The following is a 12822-nucleotide window of genomic DNA, read 5'->3' as shown; positions in this document are numbered from 1 at the left end:
GGGTGGGAGGGGTAGGGGGGGGAGGAGCCCAAATAATACCTTGCCCTATCTACGTCCAGGCCTATTGCAGGAGAACCATCAGCCCATCAAAGTCCCATCTCTACACCCCCAGAGTAGCACAGAGGCAGGCAGGGGAGCTGCAGTAACTCAGTAAGAGAAACAGCCCCTGCCCAGCTCCTACTGTCCGAGGGCTGTCCCAGGAGAGCCTCAGCACTGTGGTATGGGAACACTCACTCTTTACACGTTCTGGACACGTTTTTAGTTCTTGATGTTGAGCTGGTTGGCTGCATAATTTGGCTGTCTTGTTGAACACACAAACGCTATCCTGTCAATCGGGACAGGAGGTTGGACCAATTTTGTTTACTTCTACTAAAACAAAAGATAATGAAACTTTTCACTGTCTAGGCCCAGCTTACACTAACTGCCACAGTGAGTGGCACTGTGCAACTCCATTGACTGTTTTGACTGACAGTCAGTTGACTCTACTGGAAGCCTGTGGTGACTTGGTCAGGGAAAAGGTGCTGACTTTGAAGACATCCATATTTATTAATAGAAATCTTCCTCACTTCTTGAAGGCCTTTATAGTTCTTTCTGTCTTCAACGTGGTAAATTATTCAGCACTCTACATGTTCCTCTTTCTGAGAAAATTCCTGAAGTTTATTTTAAACATATAGATTAAAAATAATCCATTCCGCAGTTTGTCATCACTGGATACTTGTTAAGTGAAGTCTGAAGAGTCTGACAGATGAAATTTAAATTTTGAAATTAGCTATGAGAAAGGAAAATAGATCAGTGAAGATTCTATGAAAAAAAGGTTTTATAATTATTTCACGGGGGCCTGTGTAATACATTCTTTCTTGGGTAAACAAGCATTGTTCAGGTCTGGCATCTGAGAGGATACTAAATGGCAGTTACTATATGGACCCAAATCAGTTGTCCCCTTGAAAGATTCTGAAATATACCTTCCTTTTTGTAGATGCAGTGTGATAGATGAACACATTCATGACTTTTTATCTGCTCTTCCCAGTATTCAAGTTTTACTTTGTCATTGGTACTTTTTAACAGTGCTGTCATTGATTGTGGACTCTCTGAAGTCTGGATACCTTGGTGTCTGGAAGACATTTGTTGTCTTATTCATGAAGCCATTGTATTGCATTTCAGGACTGTTTGCTTATAGATGTGTATTTAATGTCTATTAATACTCAACAATAATTCAGTTGACAGTATTGCACGTCTTCTGTTCCTGAGGATATTACCTGCTTTGAATTTACCGTTCTCTTTACAAAGTGAAGTCCACATTCACATAACTTGAATATTCTTTATGATGCCACTTGACATCAAAGAGCTTCTCCTCAGTTCATTAACATTTTGCCTTTTCTGTTCTCTGCCAGTGGATGTACAAAGAAGAGATTGCCCAGTGCTTTTGTTAGTTCCAATCAGCTACCCTACTAAAGTGGCACTTTTTGCACTTAAGCAGCTTGAGATGCTTGAATTTCACACTCTGATTGTCATTTAAGTAAGCTCTGACATTCTTTCAAAATGAAAATTAGAAAGACTTGAAGCTTAAACTTCAAATCTACTTACTTCAGACATGTACAAAAGCCTCACAAGATTCAGTTAATGGCTGGCATTAACTGGCAAACTCGAAGTCAGACTGTGTATCACCAGGGAGAGTTCTCTTACAAAGTCTACCACGAAAAGATACTCTTGTTCTTTATCAAAATGAAGGTAAAACATCTCAAGCTTGGAGGGTCACCATTGCAGTTGTCTGTTAGGCTGAAACATACCTTGCTACAAACCTTCACAGGGAATGGAAAAGTGAAGATATGCACGCACATTTTTCTTCTTCACCTTCACGACAGGCATGACTTGCAGTCTCATTGGTCTTACAAGCACCGGTGGATTATGCCTCTGAAGCATGAACCTAATAGCATTTGGTCTTGGCAGGTGTGAGGATGCCTCCTGAATCTCGCTCTGTGTTTCTGACACCATTAAGGGCTTTTAATTTGGTGCACCCTGTCACAGAAGACTGTTGCTCCCAATATGGTAGTGTGCTAGCCTGTTGTCCCAGTGACTGAGCACTTTTTTCAAGAACTTATTTTAATGTTGCACTTTATTTTACAGACTGGCCATGTACAGAGGTGAGCACTTGCTCTGGATAATTTCTGTTGGAAAATAAATCTAGTCATACAAAGCAGGTGAAATGGAGAATCTGACATTTTAACAGTAATGTTTACTCTCTTTACCTGTTGGGTTACTAGATTCATTAAATGCCTCCTCAAGGCAAGCTCCATGTGTGAGATTTACTCTGACTGGCCTTGCATGCCCCAGTTATATTAGCATGAAAGAATGAGATGCAGATGTATCTACTTTCAGAAATGACACAGCTTTATTTTTCTCTCAAGGGAGCATGACCTTTGTAGGCATTATTCAAATTAGATGTTTGCATATTCTGTCTTCCTAGAGAAGCAACTCTAAGCAATGCTTCTTCCAGGATCTACTAAGTGCATTTCTGTAGGGATTCCCTTTAATGAGGAGTCAGAGCCATTGCAAAGCTTAATGAGCATTCTTTGCTAGTTATTCACATCTGAGTGCCATTGCCTGCTAATGAGGCTGTACTGGAGCCAGCTGGCCTATTTTGGAAAGTTCTTTCTTCTGTCATCTTGCTGTGAACATAATTGATAGAAAAACATCTAAACCCTGGATTTGGGACTTCCTATATATTTGTCCTGTCCTTTTATCTGTGGCTGTGTCTACCAGAGAGCTAGGTTCTTCTGTAAATTCAGGGATAAGGCTAGGTTTTTGAATGGTCTGAAAACTGCTCCTTCCTCTGCCTCATTGCAGTTTCAGCTTGCAAAATTGGAGGCTCTGTCTAACCTCTCTGCTTTGAATTCCCAGATAAATTGTCATCTTTCTTTGACTTTTACACTAACTCTGCAAAGGTCCTACTTTCAGTCCTTGTTAAAAGCCCAAATGGTCTTCAGAGTGTTCTTGCAAACTTCTCTAGGTATTGCAGATGTAATGTCTTAATTGTGGAATCATTTGTTCTAAGGAGACAATAATTCTCAGAGTTGTGTGCTGTCTAGAGACATGCAGGTACTGCTGAGGACCTTTCAGTTGATGATGATTTTCTCTTTGGTTGCTCTAACAATCAAATTCTTTTTTCCCCTCAATTACTGTTTGATCATTTTGCCATCTTTGTGCATCTTTCCATGGGCATCTTTGTTCTAAAGACAAAATCTCTCATTCTGTGGCTTTTAGTATCAGAGGCCTAAGATGAACCCTGTGCCATAACAACTTCTGCCAGCAAGGCATTTTAAACATCCTAAAAAGAGCTGATCACTGTAGAACACCTAAAGGTTCTGGGCTCCCAAACCAGTAGGACTCACTAAAACTTAGATCTTCCTCACATTTTACTTTCCTTTATTCACTTTGCACCCTATTCACAGTTAGGCACTTCTGGAGTCCCCAGCAAAAGAAAAACGTGGAGCTGTTGGAGCGGGTCCACAGGAGGGCCACGAAAATGATCAGGGTGGGCTGGAGCACCTCTTCTGCAACAGGTGGAGTTGGGGTTGTTCAGCCTGGAGAAGAGAAGGCTCTGGGGAGATCTTACAGTGGCTTTCTAGTACCTGAAGGGGGCCTAGAATAATCTTTTGGAAGTAGGATAAATCTACTTGACTTTTCATATCAAAGGAAATGTTTGATGCTTTTTCTTCAAAGTACTGTCACTGCCTAGACTATGTCTCAAAAGTGTCCCTAATGGCACAGTTAACTGGACTTAAATAGTTCAGTAGGAAGAATTTTGTTTCAGGTAATGGTAATTCTAATACTGGTGCCTTCTGCTTGAGTTGGTATTACCCACAGAATTGTGGTGCTGGGAACTTCTTGGTTTTTTAGTTACACTTCTGACATTTCTATTTCTTCCTTATCTGTCAAAGCCAGAGTCGTGGTCATTTGTTCTTGAAGCATTTTACCATGTAATGTCAATATCACCCTCATAACTAAGTAATTTCTGCTACTGTTCTTACTACCAAATTTCAAAAATTTTTGAAGCTTCAAGAAGTACTGTTCAAAAGAAAAAAGTGCAGCTTTTTCATCTTCTGAAAATCTGAGATTTCAATTTGAATATCCCGTTGCTACAGAGGGTACAATGGATAATTTTCAGTTGTGAGCTGTTGAAGGGTGACAGCTGTAAAACCAGGTGATTTAAAGATGCTGATAAAACTATGAATCATACTGTGTAACATTTGGAATGGCCAGATTCTTTTTTTTCCTGTTATTTGAAGAAAATTCTCCTCTTTCATCTTAAAGTATTGTACTTTATAAGTCATACTGCATGAAATGAAAAAGTGCCATAAGTTTTATATGTATTTAAAGTGACATTTAAAATTTCATGACAAAAACGTGAGCAGTTTCCCTATCTGCTGTTTTCCATGTGAAATTCAGACTTGCCATGTAGCATTGAGGAGGTCCAGGAGAGCAGTGATGCAGCTCTCTGAGTAATGGCAAATGACTGCAGCACTATAGTAGCAGCATTCTCTGATGGATTCCTTACAGACTTAAGCATCAACTTCTAAACAGGAGTTTCAGTGAGCTTTCATAAATTTGCATCAGTATTTGCTCCTCTATTCAAAATTTCTAAACTTTTATCTGCTTTTAAGAACTATTTTCCCATCAGTTCCTTATTATACCACAATCTTGCTAAACTTATTTGAAGTTGTAAAGCATTGTAAAAGGATTAGGGAAACTAATAAGCAAAATAACAACAGTAAATGTTTACATTAATGTTTTGTCATAACAGAACAGCGGTGCCCTCTAGTTCTCTTAGAAAAACCTAAAACCAGAATCAATTTGAAAATACAATTTTACTTTGATGTCTTCTTGGAAAGTAATAATTATCAAATAATTAATTATTTTGCAGAACGATGTAAAGAAATAAAGAACTAGAAATAAAATGAACATAAGCAATAGCATTAGTTTTGAAAAAAATCTGTAATAATTGCCAATGTGTGACATTAGGATATTGCAGAACTTCTCGTTTATAGTATAGTATCATGCAAAAAGTTGCATCTAAATACTTGTACTTCCTCTCACCCCCTAAAGGGCTGCTGCCACTAAGTACTATCAGATTATGTGTGGCTTTTCAGTTCCTATATTATTCTTTATGCTTTTGTTCTTTATGTTTTGTGCTTTATAGTGTTGCAGCAGCGTGTTTTTAATTGCTGTCTGGATGAACTGTAATTTATTTTGCAACTACTGTATATGGTATGATGTGTCTTCATAAACATTACAGAATTAATACTATAAAATAATGCTGGTGTACAGTTTTAAATATATTGAGATATTTTATTTGAGGAAAATTTGCAAAATATGCTTTTCACAAATCGGTAAGTTGCAGTCATTTGTAAATAAAAAATCAATGAGAGAGTAGAAAATATAATTTCTGATATTGTCTTTTCATCCTATTTAAACTTTTAATGCTGTTTCTTTTGAAATTGAAGGAAACTGACTTGTTCCTTGCTAGTTAGAAGAAATACGGAACTCATTGACCAATTCGCTCAGGATAAACCGATGTTTTTATACAGGACAAGTAACAGAAAAAGGAAACTGTGTATCATGCTATTGATTTTGTGACTTGAAATCTTACCTTGTGCTTATCTGTGTCAGTTGTAACGTTCATAACATTCTTATTAAGGAACCGAGGTGATGTTGTATTTTCTTGCAGAGGAATTCCTGGGAAGAAATGTGGAACAGTCATAGTAACAGCAGAGGAACTGGGCTGCTGCCGAGTAAGTGTGTGTTGATTGCTTTTTGAAAAATAAAATTATTTTGTGTTTTGTGCTGCAACAGACTGTCAAAGGTATAATGTATAAATTTGCATTTAGTCATATCTGTAAGAAGTTAGGATACTTTTTTCCTATCAATTACTCTTAGTTTTAGACAGCAGGAGGTGAAAGAAGTAGAAAACCGCATGAAGTTTTTGATTCTTGGATGAGTTTTAAACCCAGTCTTTGTTTCCGCAAATAATTCATCACGTTTTAATCTCTTAGTGTCCAATTTTTAACAAAGATCCATTTGTTTCAGCCATCAAACTATGCTTTCATTATGGAATATTGATATTACGTGAATGTCAAAGTAAAATTTTGGATTTTTAACCTTACAGTTTAAAGGTTTTATGCTAATAGTGAGTCATCTTATTTAGAAACTGTGAAATTAATATTTATTGAAAAAAATAGTAAGGTATTTCAAAGAATTGCCATTAAAAAAGAGTTTAAACCGTTTGGCCTATTAATGGCAGATGCCTGCTTATTTAATAGAAAATAGAAGAATATCTGGGCAAGGGGGGCAGTGGGGAATTTGGCTAGTTAAGGGGAGAGATATGGTGTGGTCATGACCTACCCCAAGAGAGTCACTGCTCCTCTTCAGCCTAGGGCTCATGGAGAAGGGGATTGGACAGAGGCGGTATTCTTTACTGGTCAGAAAGCATCTGACAGCCAAGCCAGCCCAGTTGCTTCCCAACAGGGAATGAGCTGGCAGCAATCTGGAAATCACAGGGAAACAGTGACTGGAAGGAAGAATAAGGAAGCATTACAGATATGGGTTGATAAACATGGGATCTGATGAGGGGGGCAGTTTGCCAAAGCGTGGTATATATTGGATGGGGCTGCAGTCTTTGAAGAGCTGGCAATGACAAGATACCAAATTTTAAAAGAGGAAAGCAGTAGTATCAAGACATTTGATGTAAATGTACAAGGGATCTGGAAAGTACAAAATAAATCTACAAAAATACCTTGAGGCTGGAAGAGATTTGTTTCTGGGGCTTAGTTTTTGTAATTAGGTGGTATTGAGGGGGTAATGCTTCACCTTTTGTACAACTTCTAAATTTTATACCATGTCATAAGTGGTTATTTTTTTTATTTATTTATGCAATACTCAGGCTTCTCTTTTAACAAAGATATGTGGTAGCTAATCTATTTAGGCTTTATCCTTTTAGCTTAAATATCTAATGATATTAAGGAAAAAATGCTTTTTTTTTTGCCTTATTTCCAGCTTAGTCAAGTTTGTATTATTTCTCTGCATAAGTGGTATATTTGACTAGCACATGAGCTCAAATCATATTTGCCTTTTCCAGGCAACCTGCCGGTCCTGCACAGTTATGTTAATAGGGTACACCAACTCAGGCTCATTTACCTTTCATTTAGCAGTAGGAAACACCCGTGTTACTTGTACAAATGAATACTTATTGTCATGGAAAATGCCTGTCTTTCAGGCTGTTTTCCATCAGCTCAAACTTTTGGTTTCTTTGTACATGATCAAATTGTTTACATTTTTGTCAGATGACAAAATGAGTGCATCATTTAATTGCTTCCCTGAAGAAATTGTTCTACATTTCTTGAGAAGTTAAACTCCCACCATTCTTATGAGATATGTGCCATCACCCCAAGCATTTATTGGTAACCTTAGAAGAGACTAAAGGTGATTTTTTCCTGACATTGTGGGCTTATCCTCCAAGACCAGCATTTGTATCCCAGTTATAACAAACTTTTTAAAAATAATTAAATCCATAATCGGAACAGGACTTTTTACTTTCCCTTTTAATGTAGACAAATATTAAGTGACTTCTAAGGCCTTCATGTTCTTCCAGATTCACCCTACTCAAATTTTACATGTGTGATGAGTAGTTCATAATCATTGAAGGGAACTTGCAAAGAATTTGAGACTCAATCTCTCTCTCTTGCATTCTCTGCTGTGCTCTTTCATGTGCACCCTGTCTTACACACTTTCTTGTGCTATCTCACTAGCTGTCACATACTTTCTCTGTGATATTTTCCTACCTAAGATTATTCAGTATTTGGATTAATTCTTACCTGATCTTCTGAGATTTCTTGTCAAACTTATAACCCATATTCAAAATGGGAAAGATTTTTAGAATCACTGAATTGTTGAGGTTGGAAGAAACCTTGGGAGATCATTTAGTCCAATCCTCCTGCTCTTCTTAGAGCGGGTTATTCAGGGCTCTGTGTAGTCAGGCTTTGAGTATGTCCAAGGAGACGTGTAGTCTCTCTGATTCAGTGTTCTGTCACACTCACAGTAAAAAGGTTTTTTTTCAGGTATTTAAATGGAATTTCCTGTATTTCAGCTTGTATCTGTTACCACTTGTGCTTCCACTGGATACTCAGAATCACACACAGAATATTAGGAGACCTCAAAAGATCATCTAGTCCAACCCCCTACCAGAGCAGGATCACCTAGACTAGGTCACACAGGAATGCATCCAGGCAGGTCTTGAAAGTCTCCAGAGAAGGAGACTCCACAACCTCTCTGGGCAGCCTGTTCAGTGCTCTGTAGCCCTCACAGTAAAAAAGTTTTTCCTCATGTTCATGTGGAACCTCCTATGCTCCAGCTTGCTCCCATTTCCCCTTGTCCTATCACTTGACATCAGAAAGAAGAGCCTGGCTCCTTCCTCCTGACACTTGCCCTTTACAAATTTATAAACATGAATGAGGTCTCCCCTCAGTCTCCTCTTCTCCAAGCTAAAGAGACCCAGCTCCCTCAGCCGCTTCTCATAAGGGAGATGCTCCACTCCCTCAATCATCTTTGTGGCCCTGTGCTGGACTCTTTCAAGCAATTCCCTGTTCTTCTTGAACTGAGGGGCCCAGAACTGGACGCAATATTCCAGATCCAATACCACTAAGCAGAGTCTGTTTACTCCCTCCCATCAGGTATTTATAGAAATTGTTAGAATTCCTCTGAGCCTACTCTTCTGCAGGTTAAATAACTTTAGCGCTCTCAGCCTCTCCTCATATAAGAGGAGACTTGGTCCACCAAGACCCCTAGTCCTTTTCTGCAAAGCTGCTTTGCAGTGTTTGGCCTGCAGCCTGTACTGGTGCGTGGGGTTATTCCCCTCCAAGTGCAGTACTTGGCATTTCCCTCCATTGAACTTCATGGTGTTCATGTTGGTTTGTTTTTCCAGCCTGTACAGGTGCCTCTGAATGGCAGCGCAGCCATCTGCTGTATAAACCACTACTTCTAGTTTTGTATTGTTTGCAAACTTGCTGAGAGTCTACTCTGTCCCATGATCCAGGTCATTAATGAAGTTGTTAAACATGATTTGCCCTAGTTTTGACACCTAGGTATACTACTAGTGGTTGGTCTCCAGCTGGACTTTGTGCCACTGATCATGACAGTTCAGCCAGTTTTCAGTCCACTTCACCTATCCAGTGTTCTAGTCTGTAATTCATCAGTTTGTGAACAGGGATATTATGGGAGACAGTCATGCTAGAGTCAAGATAAACAACATCCACTAGTCTTCCGTCATCCGCCAAGCCACTTATTTTATGGGAGAAGGCATCAGGTCGATCAGACAGGAATTTCCCCTTTGTAAATCCACAGTGATGACTCTTAGCCACCTTCTCATCTTTCATGTGTTTCTAAATGTTTTCCAGGGGTATTTGTTCTATTGATTGAGCAAAGATTGGCCTGGATCCTCTTCTTTGCCCTTTCTCAAAGATAGGAGTGATGGGTTTCTTTTTCCCAGTTCTCATGACTTTCCAAAGATAATCAAAAGTGGCCTCACAGTGACACTGGCCAGTTCTGTCAGCACTCACAGGTGCATCCTATCAGGTCCCATGGACTTCTGTATGTCTAGTCTGTTTAGATGTTGCCTTACCTGGTCCTCCTCTACCAAGGGCAAGTCACCCTTGTTCCAGACTTCCTCAGGTCTGGGTCTCAAGTGCCCAAGATTCTTGAAGGCAAATCTTGCCAGTACAGACTAAGGCATAGAAGGCTATGAGAAACATGGACTTTTCCATGTCCTTCGTCAATTGATCCCCTGCCCCATTCAGTGATGAGCCCACATTTTTCCTAGCCTTCCTCACGCTGCTGTTACGCCTGTAGACCTGTGTATAGAACTGTCTTCCAGCAGGCCCTGCCCCGGTTAGCTGGTGATCTGCACGTTTACATTTATAATCCTTCTCAAATTCTTGATTCTGCCCAAAGAGATGACCACATGTGACTATCAGTTTGCCTGACCACTGCAAAGAAATTTTTCTCCTTATTTGTCATCAGAATGGGTGTTTGCTATCTTGCAGACTCCTTTTCTGAAAGCTTCTAGACTCTTAATAGCAAGCTGCTAACCATTTGCTGTACAGACAGCAGGAGCAGACAACTGCAGATTTGAGTCACTGAAGGAATGAGGCTTAGTCGTGTCTCAGTGGAGTTTTTTAAAATTAATTCTAATTTGCGTTCCTTTCCTGTGCATCTACTTCCCTCAGAATGCAACTTTGAATGTCAGAGAGTACTGGAAGAATCCTGAGGCAGTTAGCATAGCAATGTGCCCTTCCTTTGCAACCGCCTACGAAGGAATTCTTGGGTCCAGCAGTTCAAACTGCACTATAAGGACACTGCAGGGATGCTAATATGGAGAGGGCATCTAGAAGGCAGATATCTTCATTTATTTTGTTCTATTTGTATGGTTATTCGTCAGTGCTTTATTTTTCTTATTTTAGTGTGGTAAACTGCATGTGGTTTGTAATTTTTCTTTATTACACATTTCAGGATTCAGTTTTAATGCAGTTTTGTGCGAACAAACTAGACAAGAAGGACTTCTTTGGGAAATCTGATCCTTTCCTTGTATTTCATCGAAGCAATGAAGATGGCAGGTAGATGCCTGTTAAGTATTTCTGCTGCTAAAGAGTAGGCAACTTACTTATTTGCAATTGGTAATATAGTTTCATTTTTTTATATTTGTCAGATTAAGCCATGTTTCTTTTATAATGTTTGTTGGATTTAAGTATATCGTTACACAGTGTAGGAATGAAACTGTTGAAATAAAGAGATCAAATATTGCAACTCAGGTTTTTAAGACTTGAATGTATGATGAATACAGAGCACTATGAAAATTAAAAATAGTTATAAAAATAGTTAAATAGTGTTACTTTTGCCGAGATACAGTATTCCTTTAAATTAAATAGAATTCTCAATGAAAATTGTAGCTGCAGAATATGCTTATGCTTAGAAATTGTTTTAGGTAAAAACATTTTTAACTGACAATTCGGAAGTGTCTTTTATCTTTTTTACAGTTCTAGAAAATAGAATTCAAAAATATCTTAAATAGATTTTTTTTTAACAAGTGGGTGTTTCCTAAACTCATGCTTTAATTTGTTGAAGTAGGTTAATCTCCCCTGTTCTGCTGCTAAGACTTGACATGCTAACTTCTGCTCAACATACTGCTTATGTGACGGTCTACTGGCAGGTCAAGTTTTCTTGGAAACTGATAGTCCTCACATAGAACTTCATATCAAACCAAAGGCTTGACATGTATGATGTTACTTGTTTTGATAGCTTAACTGGAACAGTTGTTAACATAAACCTATGTATGGGTATATGTGTGTCTGTTCCCTGCTCTTTTCCTCTTGGAGGGGGATTATAGGAACAGCTTCCTGAATAAAAGCTGAATATCTTAAATTGCAAGCCTGGAGGAGTTATGGGTCCTTTGTGAATGGCATTAAGGTCATTAGTGGAATTTCTCTGGGCATTAGATTATATGCAGTTTCTGTTGGCCTTGTGTGCCATGCTTCTCCACTTCCTTCTAAGAGGGGAGTGGTGAGCAACCGATTCTTTATTGGTCTCCCGAATATAGCAGGAGTTTGTGGCAGTGCTTCTGCACCCACGGAAAGAAGGATGCTCTCTTTCCTGTCTCTTAGCTTCAGGCATGCCTTCTGAATCATAGCCGGGACAAAACCATAGGCCTTTGGAACATAAGGAGGATATTCCCTCAGAGAACAACTTTAGTTACATCTGTATGTAGAGTTTCAGTAGCGATTTCACCAGTGACCTTCCCTCCTATTTTCTTTTGACTAATTCAGTCCCTAAGATGAGGATTCAAAAGAAGTATTTTAATTTTGCATCATTTAGTGAAAGCAGAATGCATTAAAACAATTAATTTTATTTCACGTGAGAGAAGGTGATTATGAGATCTCACTGAGGCTTTTATGTTTTACTTGAGGCACCCCTGGTTAAGAAATCATAGACATAAAATGGAGAACAAGCATCAGAAAGCCATGACTCCCTTGGTTTCTTAATCACTAAAATTCAAATCCTGACCAGACTGCTCGCTTTCTGGATCTGTGACTGATTCCAGGCTGTGCAAGGCCTATTTAAACAAGTGGGATGGAGACTGCTCTTGCCTGAAATAACTCACTGAATAGTTGTAATTCTTGTCGAAGTTTTGTGTAAAAACATTTTAGGTTTAGAATTGTTTAGTGCCCTAGTCTGTCATCTCTCTCAAACAGGTCTGTCCTCTTCAGTCATGCCTTCTCACTGATTTCACTGCATTTCTGTTTTTTTTATTTTAAATTTTATATGGTCATTGTATGAGTGAATACAGATTACACCTCTTTTGATTCAGTGTCTGATGACACAAAAGAAAAAGTAAATAAATACAAAATGTATCTTTTTTTTATTACAGTTTTACGATCTGCCACAAAACAGAAGTCATAAAAAATACATTAAATCCAGTGTGGCAGGCATTCAAGATTTCTGTCAGAGCACTGTGTAATGGAGACTATGACCGGTAAGTTGTAGGTTAAGCTTTCTTAGCATATATTATTTTTTTCTTCTTTAACGCATGTATCCTTTTCTATCTTAAGTTTTTTATGCAATTCAGTTCCTGATTTTATTTAGGTTGCTTAATCAACATTTTGTAAGGATAATACGTGTTCAAAACCATTCATCACATTACAGAATTTAGAAAAATAAAGCCAATATGCTAAAGCTGTAGGAAATGTCAGAGGATACCCTTTTATTTCTGGATAAAAGTTC

The 12822-nt window shown here is 38.6% G+C and overlaps 1 protein-coding gene across 1 annotated transcript in view; it reads left to right on the top strand.

The window, feature by feature from the left end:
* Positions 1 to 12822, top strand: part of CPNE9 (copine family member IX) — a gene marked incomplete at its 5' end in the record, with an annotated part of 46590 nt that overhangs the window by 9755 nt on the left and 24013 nt on the right. Inside the window, 3 exons of the mRNA XM_010179107.1 lie at positions 5726 to 5789; positions 10558 to 10661; positions 12470 to 12574. Of these exons, the coding sequence (XP_010177409.1) occupies positions 5726 to 5789; positions 10558 to 10661; positions 12470 to 12574 (273 nt within the window). The remainder of the gene's footprint in view (positions 1 to 5725; positions 5790 to 10557; positions 10662 to 12469; positions 12575 to 12822) is intronic.

This window comes from Mesitornis unicolor, unplaced genomic scaffold (genome assembly GCF_000695765.1).
Source record: "Mesitornis unicolor isolate BGI_N332 unplaced genomic scaffold, ASM69576v1 scaffold17152, whole genome shotgun sequence".
Taxonomy (NCBI): Eukaryota; Metazoa; Chordata; class Aves; order Mesitornithiformes; family Mesitornithidae; genus Mesitornis; species Mesitornis unicolor.
The sequence above is the reverse complement of the archived record's forward strand: the minus strand, read 5'-3'. Positions and strand labels throughout refer to the sequence as shown.